This window comes from Lissotriton vulgaris, chromosome 7 (assembly GCF_964263255.1).
Source record: "Lissotriton vulgaris chromosome 7, aLisVul1.2, whole genome shotgun sequence".
In the NCBI taxonomy this organism is placed as follows: domain Eukaryota; kingdom Metazoa; phylum Chordata; class Amphibia; order Caudata; family Salamandridae; genus Lissotriton; species Lissotriton vulgaris.
Window position 1 is genome coordinate 793,641,662 of NC_141695.1, and position 19,278 is coordinate 793,660,939.

General features: G+C 45.1%; 1 protein-coding gene across 2 annotated transcripts in view; it reads right to left on the reverse strand.

Annotated features, from left to right (window-relative positions):
- Positions 1-19,278, reverse strand: part of CARD14 (caspase recruitment domain family member 14) — a 224,736-nt gene that overhangs the window by 142,108 nt on the left and 63,350 nt on the right. For both annotated transcript variants that reach the window (XM_086931046.1, XM_086931047.1), the window contains exon 4: positions 6,021-6,346. In XM_086931046.1, the coding sequence (XP_086787172.1) occupies positions 6,021-6,346 (326 nt within the window). The remainder of the gene's footprint in view (positions 1-6,020; positions 6,347-19,278) is intronic.

Below are 19,278 nucleotides of genomic sequence, written 5' to 3' on the forward strand. Positions count from 1 at the left end.
GATGGCGGGACAGGAGGTCACCCTAGGAAACATCTACGCACCTAACTAAGATCAGGTAGGCTTCCTGAATTCTTTCTCGGCTGTATTGGCTATCGCTTGAGGGGCAACCTGATTCTTGGGGGGGACTTCCTGTGTGGCGGAGGTTGTTGCGTATCAATCATACCCTCCCTTAATGGGGTCTCAGCCACGCCGTACAGTGTGGATCGCACACTGGGGACTCAAAGACACGTGAGGATGCAACACAGGGGCCACTGTGAGTTCTCCTTCTTCTCCCTGTGTATCAAGTGCATACTCGACTAGATCTGTTTTTCTGTTCACCTGCCCTTAATAGTACTATTAAACGCACTGAATACCTAGGATGTACCATGTCGGATCACAGCCCATTGGTAAGGACTCATCAACCCCTGGGACGATGCCCCTGATTCCTACCTGGAGGCTTAACCTGGCATTACTCGAGGATGACCTTTTCAGAACGTCATTGCACACACTCCTAGATACATCTTTTCCCATTAACGTCAACACAGCGTCCTCCGTACAGGTTGAATGGGAGGCGTTCAAGGGAGGGGTTGCATGGGGCAGGCGGCGGGTGCCTATAGAGAACCCTGCCAGGAACTACTAGGATCTGGAAGGGAACTACCGCAGCCTAGCCAATGCTCAGCGTACTGGGGATGCTGCCCGGGTCGCATTGCAGGATGCAAGACCGAAATATAATGATGCTATCAGGCGGCTACGCTGGTATAATCACAGGGATTACTTGGACAGGGTGCAGAGGGAGGAAGGTAAGGTGGGCCATCTGCTTGTGCGGTTAATTAAGCCAGAACTAGGGAGATCCACCATCACACAAATTGGCTTGGACACCATTGGGGTGGTGTACGACTCATATGTGATCAGCGATGCCTTTCTGGATTTTATGAACAGCTATATGCGGCCCCAACTATGGCCCCTCAACCGGTGATAAGGGAGTTCCTGGAACCTCTGCCCCGGGTGTATGGGAGGAGGAGGACCTGGATGAGCTGGGGGAACCTATAACACTGCAGGAGATTAAAGTCGCCATCCATACGTTGGCACCTGGCAAGACCCCGGGGTCGGATGGCCTTCCAGCTGAATTCTACCAACGTTTTGCTGACTTGCTTGCGCCGCACATGGTTCGGCTGTATGCAGACTTGTACGAAGCTTGGGAGTGTCCTAGTTCCACACGGGCAGCCTTGGTGATCCCCTTTCCGAAATCTAAGACACCAGGAGCAGTGGTCAAAGAGTATAAGCCCCTTTCCATGCTCAACATAGATTTTAAGATTTTAAGTAAAGTGCTGGCCGGTAGGTTGATACCGCACATGAAGACATTAATACACTCTGATCAGAATGGGTTTATCCCATCCCGTAACACCTCTTATAATCTGCACAGACTTTACTCGGTTCTCTATCATGCCGAGACCCCGACCAAACTCCAGGCCGCAGTGCTCTCGGTTGACCGGGAAAAAGCTTATGATACGGTAGGGTGAGACTACCTGTTCGAAGCTATAATGAGCTTGGGTGTGGTGGGTTTGGCTTCTGTACGCGGCGCCAACTGCAAGGGTCAGAACGGGCAGAACAATTTCCAGAGAGTATAAGGTCTCCCGGGTACTAGACAGGTGTGCCCCCTTTCTCCCCTCCTATTCGCCTTGGCAATTGAACCTCTCGCTGAGAGGCTTCGCCAGGGAAGCGCCAGGATCGGACTGGTTATCGGAAGGCGGACGCACCAGGTTTCCCTTTACCCGGACGACCTTTTACTATATCTGTCAGACGCAGTCGAGGGCACCTCCACGGCTCTGCGTATTTTGGACGACTTTGCAGGCCTCTTGGGTCTACGGGTCAACAAAGCAAATACATACCTGTTCCCAGTTGCGGGCCCTATCTCTGGGCCGGACGAGTTGAGGGTCGGCATACTGTGGGCTCAGAATACATTTAAGTACCTGGGCAAAAATGTATTCATTCGCTCGATGAGTTAAAGGAGGGCAACCTGGGTAGAGTGTTGCGCTCGTTACGTGCGCTTGTCCACTTTTGGCATATGTTGCAGTTGCCTGTGATCTCCCGGGTTTACCTGTCTAAAATGGTCATGCTCCCGCGCTTATCTAAAATGGTCATGCTCCCGCGCTTATTGTACTTCTTTGTCAACCTGCCGGTACTCATGCCCAGCATTTGGTTTCGCCCCCTGAATACCTTGCTTCGAGACCTGGTGTGGGGCGACGGGTGCCCTAGCGTGTCTCTACAACTTTGCAATGCCCCCCTTCTGAGGGTAGCCTGGGAGGACCGAATTTTGAACATTATATGTTGGCTGGTCAATTGCAACGGCTGGCACAATGGATAGGGGGTGTGAATGAGGATGGCACATTCCTGTCGTATCCGGATTCTCACCCTAACTTAATAGTGGCGAAATTGCTGATACCATCGATGCCAACCCTGTACTGCTCCTTGCTTCAGAGCACTGCCTTTCTGGCCTGGAGACACTGCCAGGGCAGAGAGTGGCGTCTTGTTAAGTACATCCCTATGTTGCCCCTTGTGGGCTTGCCAGATGGCGATCCACAGTCTTTTTTTGCAACTAAGTAACTGGCCCCCTGGACGGAGGCTGGGCTTGATAACATTGGGGATTGCCTCCTGGATAAATCTCTGCTCCCATTTGATGGGTTGAGGGAAGACTGTGGTTTACCCCCGGGTCAATATCTGTGTTACGAGGCTTTGGCACGTACGTTTGCCCAGCTGTGGCATACGGGGAGAGACGAGCCGGAGGCTCACCCAGTGCTGCATACCCTGTTCATGCTTGGAATGGCAGGCATCTAGTGAAATGGTTTTATGTGGCCCTGCAATCAGCGTCCATACGTCCCTTAGACAGGCTTCGGGCAAACTGGGATAAAATTGGAGACAGAGCCCTCACGGATGTGGAATGGTGGGGGGTTTTGCAGTACCCCAAGAAGATCTCCTGCAATTCACGCCTCAAATATATACAGTTCAATCACACGCACGTGGCTTACATGACACCTCTCTGCCTTAATGTGACCTATGGGCGGGGGGGGGGTCCATGGCTGCCCCCGGGGCTTATAACCTGATGCGGATTTCGGCCACATGACATGGGATTGTCCGGGCCTGCGACCTTTTTGTTGGGCGGTGCTCGGTAAACTTGCAGCGGTGCTGGTCAGAGTGCTGCCCTCTATAGTGCAGACGTGCCGTTTGGGTCTCTTCCCCAGGCCACCAAAGCGTAAAGTTGGGATCAGGTTAGTGGATCTTGTGCTGGGACTGGCGAAACATCGCATTGCGACGGAATGGAAATCCCAGAGGGGACCAGTGTTTGAGACCTGGAACAGGGACGTCATCATGTGAGCTGGAGCAGAAGGTAGAGCACTCAGCTAGGATGAATCTAAGGGCATGAAAAAGCACCTGATTGCCGGCCAATGGAGGGAGGTGATGGAGGGGCCAGCGACTGGTGGGATGGGTTTGGACTGAGCAGAGGCTTTGCCATGAAGAGACTTAAACTGCAATGCCCACTGCTCCTCTTGGATGGCGCTAGGAGCCGGTCCGTATAATATTGAATATTGTATAGGGGGATGTACCCCGAATGTTTACTATTATGGTGGGGCAGTACTGACTGCATTTGGAAGCGCCCTTTCTCACATCCCCCTGCGTTCCTAGCTTTCCCCTGGGAAACTACATTATGCTATGCCTCCCCTTCACACAGGTTATGTACACTGTGATATGCTTCACCCCTCTGCACAAGACCCTTTTACTTAGTTATTGTTTAGGTTGAAATTATTTTTCTTCAGTTTTTTTTTCTTTTTTTCTTTGTATGGTTGCTCTTAAACAAATGAAGTAGCATTTCGAAAATTACGAATCTCCTACGTATACCGCGACCTGTTGGTTGAAACTCTCTTATGTCAATTATGGAGTACAAACTCTGGTGAAACATGTACTAGGGAACATGGACTGAAGATGTAGGTGGCAGTTACGTATTAGGTATTGGTTGGCATGACACCTTATATGTTTATGGACTGTATGATGTGAGCTGATGTTATTGTTGGGTTTGACCTATGGACGCTATGGGGTGTGTCTTAGCCTTGCCCTAACGTGGCCACTGAGTAAATTGATCGTAATATTGATGTGGTACCATTGATGATATGCATGTAGAACATTTGAAAATGCCAATAAAAATACTTTAAAAAAAAAAGACAGAAACCAATATAAATAATTATAAGCACCAATAGAGTAAATGGATGGTATATTCCTACCACAGTGCTAAAACAATGAATATAGGCAAGTATAGAAATACATGACAATAATAATGCATACTCCTACGATGCTAACCCTAACTAAATTTACCTAAATGTAACTAGCATGTATGTAGGTGTTTAGCCAAGAATCACCCTAGGATGAAGCCAATCCCATTACCTTTTTTTATGCTTAGCAATTTTTATTGAATTTTTAAAAATAAGTCCCCCCCCCACCCCCATCCAAGCCAGCCAAGATACAGAAAATACAGGTAGCGAGCAGGTACAAACAGTAGACATATATACACAATAAGAAACATGCCCCAAGTATTCAAATCATAATACAATGCAGAAGCTCCAAGCCAAAGACCAAATGCTGCGGGATATCATGCGACGCAGGCCGGTCACCCCTCATCATGTGTTTCCAACCACTCCCTCAGTGGGGCCCAAATTTGGAGCCCTCTTTTCCGAGGTCGACTACCTTTTTGGGCATGAACAGCCCTTTCTTTGTGGTAAGTCGAAATTAGCCATACCAGCCATTGATTAAAAGATGGAGGAATAGGATCGAGCCAGGCTGTCGCTAAGCACAACCTAAGTACTGCCATGGCAAGGAACAAAAAGGGTTCAGCCGAGGAAGTAATTTCCTGCTGTTGCACCCCTAATAAAATCAAGAGGTAATCTCAATCCGCAGATCAGATTTGGACTCAAAAAAGTAAATGTCCCTCCTCAAGTTCTCTAGGCACGGACAATCTGCCAACATATGAACCAGGTCTGCCCCATGCACCTGGCAGCATGGACAGTTCGTACCAGAAATTTCAACAACCCCATTACCTGAAGTGAGAAACTGTAGGACCCCGTCTTGGTCTCTTGATGGACACCACGCGAGTCATGTTAGACCACTGCGTGCTGGAGTGTCTGCATGTAGGAACCTCAGCGTCTCTCATCAGTGTGTCAGCATGGAAGTCTTTTCTCCCCTACCTGCCTCAGCAAAGATATGGTGTTTATGTACCCAAAAAGGTACCCTCAGGGGTTCTACCCTACTATGTCAGTCAAGGATGAGGAAAGGGATGACCCTTATATATAACTATTATGCAGAAGATGGTAATCCTGCTGCGATTCTAAGATTCCTCATGCATAATAAAGGAGGCTAGTTTTCTGGGAAAAACACAATATTTATGCAGCACCTAACTAGGTAAAGGGTCAATACCAGAAACCATTATGTAGTACATTGCAGGGAAAATGTAGGTGAAATATTAGAGGACTACCCGGGCCTATATTGGGGTACATTACTAAACATAACACAAGAGAGGGAGAAAAGAGTCTGTAGGCCTAGAGAAAGAGGAATGTAGCAGATGGAATAGGGGGATGAAGCACTTAAAGGGCAGAGAACGGAAGAAGAGAAAGAAAAAGTACAGAGCTGGAGAGAAAGGATGCAGAGAAAGATGAGAAAAAGAAAAGGAAAGTAAAAGAAGAACAAACAAATAAGGTGTAAAACAGAATTGAAAAAGAACAAGGAGATATAGAGAATGACAGAGAGGAAGGGAGCAGAGATAGGTAAAGGATGGGAAGCTAAAAGAGAAATAGACTGCACCTGAAATCTGATTGAACAGTTCCCAGCCCTACTGGCCTTTCAGTGGAAATTGAGTTGAAGGAGCCTTTCCATTTTCCACATAGACCAGTCCTGCCGGCAGTTTGCCACACATCAAGCCCTCCTTGCATGCCTGTAAACATAATTACGAAAGGAAAGTTGCAGGGTTCCTTTGCTCCTGGGACAGTATGCGTCTTTACCTGCTCCTGCAGCTCGCGAGTCCTGATCATGGCCAGGTCCTTCTCCTGCACGGCGTTGGCATAGCGCATGGACAGCTCGTACTTCTCCTCTTTCAGCTTCAGCACCTCACGGCCAACGTTGTGGTAGTCATGGCGCATACGGTGCAACTCAGCCTCAAGGCTCTGCAGCGAGTGACTCTGCCCGTCCAGCAGTGCCAGCTTTTCCTTCTGCTTCTGGCACTGCTGCAGCAGGTAGGAGCGCAGGCGCCTCTCTTCCAGCAGCTCTTCCTGCACACTCTCCGCTGCCTTGACCAGAAACTCTGTTAGCTTGGATGTCTCAATGAGGCCTGTGAAAAAAGACAGTCTGTCAGAGAGGGTGGTAGGAGTCTCACAAAGCTGCCATTTCACCATGTTCACCATGTTCACCAAGGGTAAACCTCAAGCGCTTTTGCAAATGTAATTCTACATATAAATCAACTGAGCTGGAGGATTCAAGTGAGAAAATGAATGGAAAGCAGAGATAAGGGGGACCATAACCAAAGAAAACAATAAAAGGAGACATGCATCATAGTTGCCTAGTGCTATGAGATATGTTAAGTGCGGCAGTATTGTATGGCTGTGCAAAGAGAAGGCGTGCAGAGACTGACTCAAAGTCTGTAGACTTCACACATCATTAAGTCTAAAACCCATCTTTTCAATAGATGCCCAGACAAAGTCCCAGTCAATACAATCAAACGTAATTGAATTTATATACAGCAGAGTTATTTCAAAGGTTCTGGCTTAGACTGATAATCTTGTTCTTCCTACTGGCCAATGCGACATAGATTGATGTATTTGCCTCAATGCAACGCAAAGGTTGTCGAAGATTTCAGGTTTTTTATTTAAATTTGAAAGACCCAGAAAATGCACTGGGGCTCCTGAGTATATCAACCTACTTCTCTACTTATTCCATATTCGTGCGTATGTATAGCATAACCAATTTGAGTTCAGAATTTATCTAAATGTATCTATCAACTTTCACAGAATCTGTGCAAGTGGGACTGTGTGCAATTTTCCAAAATAAGTTGTATTACCATCATTACAATGCTGGTCTTGCCTAGGATCCTGTTTTGGTTTCTCGCTTTTCATTATGAAAATCCCTTGGTGATATTGTTGTCTTCCATACCATGATTCATCAATTCACTTGGGGGTATAGAGCTTTACTTTTTTATTTTAATCTGGACCTTAATATTGTGAAACATGAAAGGCTTCTTAAACAGCCCATTATTTAAGTGTTCTGTATATTGCTACAACCAAGCTGCATTTTTTATCTCTGTTTTCTTCACCGAACGTTTCCAAGAAAATGAGGTTCAATGCACATGAACACGGTGCCAACCAACCTTCAAGGGAGGCCCACGTCCCACTTCATTGCCCCAAGCACATCCATGGAATCTGCATCACAGCTGTCCCCATGCTGGGATCCTCTCGATCGGGAGTTGCTCCCACACCCTGCTGCACTGTGAGATGGGGCTAATCCAGTGAACTCCCCCGCCTCGATGTTGGTCCAGGCGGCCACGGCATGCTGGTCCTGACTGCAGCGGTATCCACAGCACCCAGTCAGACCTATGGCTGTTGGGGAGCTCAGTGACACTGGACACCCCTACCTCTCTGCTGATGGATCTAGGGGTCAGCCAGGGGCGCCCCTGCAGAAAGGCACCATCACCACACCTGTGCCACAGGGAAAGGGGGCCTCAGACCCCTACACCATTTACCCGAGATCTTGCCATCGCTGACAGCGAAAATGGACTGCAGCATTGGATGGTTTCAGCCATCTTTGTTCACACAGTCTTTCCCCATCCCTGCCCACTCCAGCCTGAACATGCCACAACTAGGAGAAATTGGGGTAGGACTACGCACCATCTATTCAGCAACAGACAGCCATTTTGGAGCCTCTCCCTTCCAGTAAGGGCACAAAAACTGCTGACGGTCTACTTGGGGGTCCATTGTAATGTGTATCTGATGAAACCCAAATAATGTAGGCGTGTGAGGCATAGTCCCTGATGGCTGTAGACAAAAGGACTACCATGTATTAAAAACGGATCGTCGTATACTTCCATCATATTTTGTTTTGTATGATGTCCTTCATCTACTCTCTGTATATGATATTACCTTTGTATATCATAATGCTATGCTATATAATATCACTATGTTATTTCTATATTCTTTGCACTCACTCCTTGCTTATACTCTTTGTGTCACTTCCTGACAATATTGGCAGGTTATATCTATGATTTTTGTGTTTAGACGCATGTATCTGTTTTGTATCTTGTGTAATCCGTGTACTCTGATGTCCTAATGTGCTGTAACTGGTTCTCATGTAAAGCGCTTTGGCACCTTCCGGTAAGGTAAGCACTGTATAAAAATGCATAAATAAATAAATTCCTTCTATTTCCGATAGAGATTCTGATAAAACAAGAGATTTGGATTTCCAAAGTGGGGAATTTTACCCCTTCTACAATAACTCCCAATTCTGGATGCTTCTTTCAGGTGGATGGCAACTCCACTCGAAGCTATAATCATCAGAGACCAAATGAAGCTCGGCAAGCACGAATGCTTTTATTTAAGCAAGTTATTTCACCACACAAAGGAAATAATTGCTAAAGCTGTGACTGTCTATGCTGCATGCCCAAAAGGCTATTCGAAAGTGACAAAGCTATAAATGATAGCTAGTCACAAGATTTGCTTTAAGAAATTCGGACGTCACAGTAAGTCCACCCAAAAAATATAATGCACTGAACAATAGTCTTATTGAGACAAATGATTGTTTCACAAATGCCCCAGAAATGTGCCATTTCTTTTCTACTTGTATTGCCTTTCTTTAAGTAAATTTTCTGTAAACATTGTAGCAGAGGCGCCCATATCATTTCATAGACTTTAATTGTCCCCATAGTTGAATTAGCTAGCTTCTCCAGCCCTAAAATATGCCACAAACAAGGGATCCAGAGTCCTATCTTCACCCCATACATCAGTTACATTCTGCCTGTCTTCTCAAAGCATCAGTGAGAATAATTTCCCTTTCATAAAACGCAGAGGAAAGCTTTGAAGATTGGTCACTCACAATATTATGTATAAGGGTAGTCTGGAGATTTAGGTCTGAAAAACCTAGTCTGCTAGACTGATCCCCAGTGCTGCTGCAGTTTAGGGAATTCCACAGCAGATGGATCAGGGTGCCATTGGTGCCACATCTCCTCCAGCAAGACTGAGAGCCACGTTTGTCCCACTTTTGCAGTTTGATATATCAATATTAGGTTATTTTATGAAATGTTTCTTGCATTATAGCTGTTTGCAATGTATTACGGGCTCCAGTGAAGATTTCAGGCCATTCCTTCAGGGATACCTCTCTATTTAGGTACTTATCCCTCCTTTTTTGCCCAGGTGTTTTAGCAGGGGCAACCTCCACAGTTAACATCTTATAAATATGTGATACCAGTCTTTTGTTGCTCTCCCTCAAAAGTAGGCACAGCTCAAATTTGGTGGTGAGGGTTCTGCAAACCTGCTTCTTTATTGCGATGGTTCAGGACCCATGGTCTCTATTGGGTGTATCTATATCCCTCAGTCTCAGGGATGCCATATTAAGAGTGAATGCTCAAAAAAGGATTGCAAAAAAGGATTGCAAAACTCCCTCAAACAGGTTTCACCAGACTCTTAAATAACCCTGGGTGAAGTTTGCGCTGCGTAGCGTAGCTGATGGCACTGTGTACTTGCCTGCACTGTGAAATAATTGCAAATGGCATCTTGCCCAGTGCCAGTTATAATAAAATAAGCATCACTATCTTCATATGCTAAAAAGCATATAGTACTTTCACAAAAGTGAAACTGAAAAATTAGCAAGCAGTGAGAGGTGATGATTTTGGGGTCCTCCCTAACCTAGGGAGAGAACAAAGCAGATGCCTTGAAAACAAAGAGCACATCTTGTTGAACGATTCGGTGGTGGTCCCATCCTCTTAGGACCACCCCAAGCATAGTTATTGGCAAAAAAACAATCCCAACCAAAGGCCCTGCAAACCATTATGGGATGAGATTAGCAGTAGGCAGTGAATATTATAGTACCCAATATGAAAATAATTATACAAAGAGCTGCAGTTCAACTAGTCGTTACTAGATGTCCCTCACAAGTCAAATGCAAAGGCTTGATGAAAGGGTTTCAATGGTTTTGCATTTGACTCGTGAGGGACATCTAGTAACGACTAGTGGAACTGCAGCTTGATGTAAGAATAATTTCAATGCTTTTCCATTTGACTCGTGAGGGACATCTAGTAAGGACTAGTTGAACTGTAGCGCTTTGTAGAATTATTTTGATGTTGGCTACTATAATAGTTACTGCTCACTGCTAATCTCGTCTCATAATGCTTTGCAGGGCCTTCGGTTGGGATTGTTTTTTTGCCAATAACTGCTTGGGGTGGTCCTAAGAGGATGGGACCACCACTGAAGTTCAACAAGATGTGCTTTTTGTTTATGCTCTTTGTGTTCAAGGCATCTGCTTGGTCCATCCCCTAGGTTACGGGGGACCCCAAAATCATCACCTCTCTCATTGCCTAATGTTTTCATTGAAAAAGTTCACTTTTGTGAATTGGTTATATGCTTTTTAACATGTAAAATTGCTTTATCAAAGCATCTGAGGATGTTGTTGATTTAGCTGCTACGCTACGTTATTAAGCACAGTTTTTGTACTGTGCGACGTGCAATTTGCTTAATGCGAATTAGTAAAAACTACATATGCTCCGTTAGCGTAGCGTAGTACTCTGCCAAGGTTATTCTTAAATCCTTTAATTCTACAGATTGCCAGGCTTCGTTCTGCAAGAGCTGGCCTGGATTCATGATGGCCCAAAAGTGGTTTTAACGGGAAGGGGAATGTTGTGAATGACTGCCTTTCAGCAATATAAAGTCCCTCTCCTGATTGGGGAAGAGTATCACCCCCACGCGCTGTCTTTGATAGGAATTACGGGCACTAGGCCAACATATACTTTAGTTACTGTTCGTTCCATAAAGCACCAGGGTTTCTCCGATTCCACCTGGACCAACTCTGTCAGATAGCACAGATGGGAGGCTTGATGGTATTGTGAAGTATTCTTTCCTTGCCCAAATAAAATTGTAAAGGGGTTTCCATATTCGATGGAGGATCGATGCTCCAACTGGAATTGGGGGAACTGTAAATTATAAAGAATACAAGGGAGTAATGACATTTTGAAGGCTGCTATACAACCCATCCAGGAGAGACCGTTCAAAACGTGACCAGTCAGGCTAAATCAAGGCCGGCATAACATTTCCTAGCCAACCTGCCAGTATTCCTGTAAAGATTCTGACATCTACGTTAAACAGGGATGTTACACAATTGGAGCCACATAGATGTGCGGCCATACCAGGTTTTAGGATCATTGTTGTTAGAGTCTGTGACATGGTTTCGGTAGTCCCTAAGGTGGACACAAAGCTGTCATAAAGCTGGGTCAGGGCTGAAGCAAGATGTTTAGCAAAGCTCTTGTAAAACAAGGGAGTGCATTGATCCATCTGCTGCGCCTTTGCCGTTTTCACTCTCCCAATTACCATAAGTACCTCGTCAACCTCTACAGAAGCTTGCAATGGGGTATCCTATTACGTAGTGACCCTAGTCAGGAGGATGTCATGTAAATATCCTGCAGCCAGAGGCCTTTTGGGGAATACAGGAACCACAGAATTCCCTGTAACATTCCACAAATTCCTGACCCTGTGATCGGACCTTATTCAATGGGCTTTTTATGCTCCAACTTCTCCCTCTCTCTGTAGGCTTTTAATCTGCAGGCCAACAGCTTTCCAGTCCTATATTGAGGATCAGAGTGTGAGTGATCAATTGTACTTAAGCCAAGGAATTTGGGATGAATTGTCGAAAGACATACACTCTTTTAAAATCAAATGGTTAAGAGTTAAATCTTTGTTCAGCCAGCACTTCAACCAAAAACCAGTGGGCGCAGTGCAAGAACATCGCTTAAATAGGGAACCCCCAATTCCTCGTGGACCGCTAGGTTAGAGGTTCTGGGGGGAACACACAAAAGGCGCTACAGAAAGTCATTCTCCGCTACCTGAAGGGAATCCACAGCAGTATATCCCCAGCTTTCACTACCATATGTTATGTTATGTTAAAATGTATTTATTAAGCGCTCGTACGCCCATAGGCTTCATGGCGCTATCGGAAGGAACATAACACACAAAATACTCAAAGGTAAGCCTGATAAAAAAAAGCCATGTTTTAAGAGAATGTCTAAAGGTGAGAAGGTCTGGGCTCATTCTTAAAGGGAGTGGTAAAGAATTCCAAAAGGTGGCTGCGAGATGGTCAAAACAGCAGCCACCAAGGTGTTTTTTCTTAAAGGTCGGGACAACCAATAAAGCTTTATAGGCAGAACGAAGATTCAAAGAAGGATTGTATCTAGAAACAAGGTTTCTTATAAATTTTGGACCTGTGTTTTGTAGGGTTTTAAAAATAATACATCCCGTTTTAAACGCAATCCGCTGTGTCACAGGCAGCCAATGAAGTTGTTTCAGACCAGGTCTGATAGACTGCCATGTTGGTTGTTGCAAAATAAGCCTGGCAGCTTGATTCTGAACAAGTTGAAGTCTTTTTAGCAGGTCCGCTGGGAGTCCCAAATAGAGACTATTTGAAAAGTCCAGTCTGGACAGAACGAGGGCAATAATACCCTGAGTAAGTGCGGGTTGTGTCAGAAACTGGGCTATTTTTTTTATTTTCTTGAGTTGAAAAAAGCTAGCGGAGACCACTATGCCAACTTGTCCTTTCAAAGAGAGATCTGCACTGAGTGTGACTCCCAGACTTTTAACCGAGAGAGATTTCGTTGGTGGGACCCCCATACTAGGTGGCCAAAAGCATGGACTCCAACTTAATTCACTTTTCCCAGGCAAGATTAATTCTGTCTTGCCTGGGTTAAGCTTTAACTGGTTGAGGTTCATCCACCTCTGTATGTGTGTCATGGTGTTCTGAAATTCCACCACAGAGTCTGTAGTGTTTAGAGGAAAGACGCTCATAGGTAGCTATGGCCATGCTTTTGGCTTGATATACTTTCAAAATAGCTCCTGTTGGTTTCTTTCCTATTTTGGAGGCAAAATAAAAAATTGCTGCATTTACCTGGGCCAAGTCCCCTTTTTTCCTCGAGATTAAAGGACCCCATTTTAATTGGTCATCAAAAAGAACCTCTAAATAGGAAAATACGTTAGTACGGGGGATCTTAGCAGGGCCAACACTAAATTGGAAACTCTTTTTGGGTTGTTGCCCCACTTTCATTACATATGATTTGGAGTTATTTACTTCCAAGTCCCGGTCAGTCATGAATCTAGAAAATGCTGTTAAAAGAGATTGCAAGCCCATTGCAGCCCTGGTTATAAGGGCGGCGTCGCCCGCATATAGCAGGATGGGAATACCATGCCGCCCTACACAAGGGTAATCAACTCCAGTTGCTCTTACAACAGTATCCAAATCATTGTTGTAAAAATTAAACAAAAATGGAACCAAAATGCATCCTTGTCGTACTCCCCTCTTAATCTAAAGGTCCCTAGTGACCTGCAGATCCTGTGAAAACCTGACATTAGCCTTGGCTGATTTGTGCAGGTCCTCTAGGAAATTAACAATACAGTTATCCACCCCATTGCCCTCATGGACTGCCACAATTTAACCCTATTAACGCAATCAAATACGGAGGACAAGTCCATGAAGGCGAGGTGGATAGTGCCGGGGCATGCAACAGTATATTTTCTCAGTATCATAGATAAATTGAGACACTGAGCAACAGTAGAGCGTCCCAACCGGAACCCATACTGGACATCTGACCGGATCTCATGCTCCTCTGCCCAAGTTGATAATCTCTGCAAAAGAATACGTCCTACAATCTTAACCACTGAGTCAATGAGGGAGATTAGCCTGTAACAGTGGGTACTGTTCCTGTCACCCTTCTTGAAAACAGGAGGAAGAGGCCCAAGACTGAGGACAGCCATTCTTTGCCGCAGTGTTAAATACTGTGTCCAGTATCGGGCCCAGAACGGAGGGTCGGACTTAAATAAGTCAGAAGGAATCCCATCTGGGCCCGGCGCTTTATTAACGGATAGCCTGTAATACCAGCCATAACCTCACCCCTTTCAAAAATTATTACAGGGTCATTTGTGTCCCGACTTTCTTGGCAAATATGCTCCAAAGGGCAGTCAAACATATATTTAAAGTGAAGCACCCACTCCTCATTAATGTGTGAATCTAAGGCCTCCCCCCCCTTCCTGACCAAAAAGGAGTCAGTTCACAACGTTCCAAAACCTGGAGCTATTCCTAAGGGTGCTTGAATAAATCAGCTCCCTCCACGCCTCCTTCAGGGCACCCTTCCGTCTAACCAGAGCTGACATATTCTTTTCGACAAACACATACCTGCTGCGGATTCCTTTCAGGTAGCGGAGAATGACTTTCTGAAGCGCCTATTGTGTGTTCTCCGTGGAATCTCTAACCTAGCGGTCCGCGAGGAATTGGGGGTTCCCTATTTAAGCGATGTTCTTGCACTGCCCCCTCCCTGTTTTTTTGGCTGAAGGGCTGGCTGAACAAATATTTAACTCTTAACCATTTGATTTTAAGAGAGTGTATGTCTCTCGACAATTCATCTCGAATTCCTTGGCTTAAGTACATGAAAAGTAGTTTTGAAGGAATAGGGCGCGGAGATTTATTTTGTAAACCTCAATTCTTTGCCAAGAAGGATGTGGAATTAATTAGGGTAGCCTTCTTGACCTCAAGGAAAGTGAACAGGGAAGCGCAGGAGATGCTGAAACCTAATGTTCGTATGTTTTTAATGCTTAAAACAACTCCGACAACAGAACCTTATCTTATGGGGTTTCTATCAACGAACGAGAAGTTTTTATTAACTAGGTTTCGGATGAACCTCTTCCATCTTGTGTTAGCCAGACCTCAGGGATACATCAGAGGTCAAGTGCTAGCTACCTGCGGCTGCGACGGACAGTCTCCACAGGATGCTGCATTTTATGTTTTTATGTATATTGTATGAACCCCCCTGAAGGCATTTTCTGGTTCCTATTTTAAAAAGAATGAATTTTAGACAGGCCCGTCCTGCCCTTATGTATCTTCAACTGCTGAAAGAGGACTGCATTCTTTTTATAGTAGGATTTTTAAAATCTTCTGTGAAATCTAGGACCTGTATGGATGTGTAGACATTGAAGGATTTAGATACGTTTTATTAGTTTAGCTGATTCTGCTTGCGGTATAAAGTAAATACAATTGGAAGTCATGCCTTACTGGTCCATTACATTTTAAGGCCCGAATAAATTGGGGTTGATGGGTATTGGGTCCTTTTTTTTATAAATTGTATAAGAGGTTCTGAATTTTTAAATCATGTATTGATGTATTATTGTTTTTATGCACCTGTAATTGTGTAACTTTTATGGTTTTTCGACTAAAAACCGAATAAAGTTTATCTGATTTGATTATAGTGATCAATTGTCCGCCGACTATGGCCTTTATCACATCCCAATTAGTTTTGGGGGCGGTGTCAGACTCTTCATTTTCTTCAAGGAACTTGGTGATAGTGTGTGCTATATAGCTGTGTAGGATATTGTCCCTTATTCTCTAGTGCTGTATGGGTATCTCACTGCCTAGCATTGACAAGGACAGGGAAATGGGTGTGTGGTCTGTCAGAGAGATGTGGCCTATGTTGGTCTGGTCAATGCTATACGACAGAGGCCAGGATGTGAGGAAGTGATCTATAGGAGCATGGGTCTTATGAGAAGCTGAATAACGAGAATAGTCTTTCTCCGTTGGATGCTCCACTCTCCAAATATCAATCAGGTCAAAGTTCTGAAGTTGCCACCTTCTTTCTGCTGTGACCAAACCAGACTTTCCTAACCTCTTTGAAATCTATCTAGTGACCTATTTATGACAATATTCAGATCGTCTCTTGTTAAAATGTCCCCTTGACATACTTGGATAAGCTCTTCTATCGCCTGTTGAAATTATTCGAGATTAGGAGTGTGTAGATAAGTAACGGAATAGATATATTGCCCTGTTGAACTATAGGGGCTAGCAACCGGTCATCCCCTATACTCCACTATTTAAGTATGCCTGGAAATCGTTGCATAATAGAGGTTTGGCCACCTAATGGGGCTTGGGTGTCTGGAGGGAGTGGTTGGTTCTCCGTGAAGTGCTGTTCATTCGACGTCTGGTTGAATGCACAAATGAGCATGGCTATCCACAAAGTGTCTGGTACAGAAAAATACTATGTATGGAAGGAGCTTGGTTCACCTGAGAGGGCTTGTGTGTAAGAAGGGTAATTTATGCTTTACATCATTCTGCACCATTTAGTACTTACCGTCATAGTTTGTAGAGTATTTGGAACAGCAGTGGTCTGGATGGTCAGTGATACCATCAATGATGTCAATTGAGATGTCATCAGTGATTTCACCAATGATGTCATTGGCATTAGTGATGTAATATGCAAAGTCATAAGCAGTGCATAGTAGGGTGCAAGTTAGCTCAGTAAACCATAACTCGTGAATTTCAGTGTTTTATTGGTTTTAAATCAATAGTTTTTATAATATTGCAAGGCCTAACCATAATGTCATTTTAATCTATTTACATTACATTTTAGTTTTTTTTTTTAATGCAAGCTAAAATCTTCATTTCTTATCTACCTATAACTTCACTTTAACCATTGTTTTCTTTTCAGTGAATTTCTGGGTTTTTGATCGTATTTATCCAGCTTCCTCACTAAGCATACCTTTGGTTATGCACAGCGAGGGGTTTGCCACAGGCTCTGTACCCAACCCCCACTGCAGATGGCCAATCCATCATGGATACCCACTCCACATTTTCCATTTTTTTCTAACTTTTAAATTGTTTTTTCTCAGGGTCCCTTTGTAATCCCGCACCATCGACGGAGGTTCCACCGTAGCTTCCGAATGAATCCAGCTGCAACCATGGAAGGCCCGCTGTTTTAAAAAAAATTGGTCCGAGGTTGGGGAGAGTACCGGGTACTCCCGCAAAGTACCAGAAGGTCAGGGTACCCCTGCCCCTAAATACCTATATTCTTTTTTTAGTTTCAGGACACAGAGCCAAGTTCCCATGTCCAATAATGGCGGCCGTGGAACTGAAGTGGCTGTTGGGGGGGGAAAAAAGCCCTCTCAACTAATTAGCTGTACCTCGGGACTCCAATGGGACCAAACATTCAGACATCACTAACTTTTGAACTGTAATTTCTCAAAAAAAGCTGAAAGGATTTACACTAAATCACAAAAGGCATGCTTTCTGAGTAAAGATCTAGCTTTCTGTCAGATTTGGTGTGAAGCTATTGAGACATTTTTTCCTTTATTTCTGTCTTAAATTCCTATGGGAAATTGCATGGAGAAAACGTTTTTTGGGAACCCCTCTTTTTCTAAGTCCCCTGCTTGATGAATCACCCCAAAACTTTCCAGTAAGGAACTCAGGTAGATGAACTTTTTTTTTTAAGTTTCATGAAGATTCATCAAACAGTGCCAGTAAGATTTGGTCCATTTGACACCAAATAGTTTTGATATGCTGGATCCAAGGCAGCATGAAAAATATTCATTAAATTTGCAATTTCCACACTCTCACAGAATTTACTTTTCAATCACTCAATCGATGCAATATTTACAGTGAAAGCTAACCACCACTTGTATAGGTGAATCACAGATCCTTATGGAAATATCAACTTGAAATATTTGAATTTGTTTCCACTTACAGACCTGATGCCCTAATTTTAACCAAAACATAAAGTTCAAGTTTAAAATTTTTATAGCGCACTACTCACCCAGAGGGTCTCAAGGCGCTTGAGGGAGGGGGGGTACTTTACTTATCGAATATCCAAGTTTTTAGTTGTTTTCTGAAGGAGAGGTGGTTTTGCGTAAGGCGGAGGTAGGTGGGGAGAGAATTCCAGGTCTTGGCCGCTAAGTAGGAGAAGGATCTTCCCCCCATGGTGGATCTTTGGATGCGCGGAATATCGGCGAGGGCTTGATTGGACGATCGTAGTTGGCGGGTGGAGGTGTAAAAGGACAGGCGCGTGTTGAGGTATTCGGGTCCTAGGTCGTAGAGGGCTTTGTGTGCGTGGGTGAGGAGACGGAACGTTATTCTCTTGTTGACGGGGAGCCAGTGGAGGTCTTTCAGGTGACCGGAAATGTGAGCATGGCGGGGGATGTCTAGGATGAGTCTGGCTGAGGCGTTCTGGATGTGTTGGAGTTTTTTCTGTAGTTTGGCTGTGGTTCCGGCGTAAAGGGTGTTTCTGTAGTCCAGTCGGCTTGTGACCAGTGCATGGGTGACCGTCTTTCTTGTTTCGGTGGGGATCCAACTGAAGATTTTTTTGAGCATACGTAGGATGTTGAAGCATGATGATGAGACGGCGTTGACTTGTCTGGTCATCGAGAGGGAGGAGTCCAGGATGAAGCCCAGGTTACGTGCATGGTCCGTTGGTAAGGGTGCGTTTCCCAGGGCCGGTGGCCACCATGAGTCGTCCCAGGCGGACGGGGATGATCCTAAGATGAGGACTTCCGTTTTGTCCGAGTTCAGTTTTAAACGCCTGTTCTTCATCCATTCGGCTACTTCTTTCATCCCTTCGTGTAGGTTGGTTTTGGCGGTGTTTGGGTCTTTGGTGAGGGAGAGGATCAACTGGGTGTCGTCTGCGTAGGAGATGATGTTGAGGTTGTGTTGGCGCGCTATGGATGCGAGGGGACTCATGTATACATTGAAGAGGGTTGGACTGAGTGATGATCCTTGTGGTACACCGCAGATGACTTCGGTGGCCTCTGATCTAAAAGGGGGGAGGCGGACTCTCTGGGTTCTTCCGGCGAGGAACGAGATGATCCAGTCCAATGCTTTTCCTTGTATTCCGACGTTGCTGAGGCGTTGTATAAGGGTGCTATGACAGACTGTGTCGAAGGCTGCGGAGAGGTCAAGTAGGATGAGGGCAGCTGTTTCTCCGTTGTCCAGTAGAGTTCGAATGTCGTCAGTTGCTTCGATGAGGGCGGTCTCGGTGCTGTGTTTGGCTCGGAAGCCGGACTGTGAAGGGTCGAGGGATTTGTTGGATTCGAGGAACGCGGCAAGCTGACTGTTGACTGCTTTCTCAATGACTTTGGCAGGGAATGGGAGGAGCGAAATGGGGAGGTAGTTCTTAAGTTCAGTGGGGTCTGCTGTGGGTTTCTTCATGAGGGCGCTGAGTTCGGTATGTTTCCAGCTTTCCGGGAAGGTAGCGGTGTTGAGGGAGCAGTT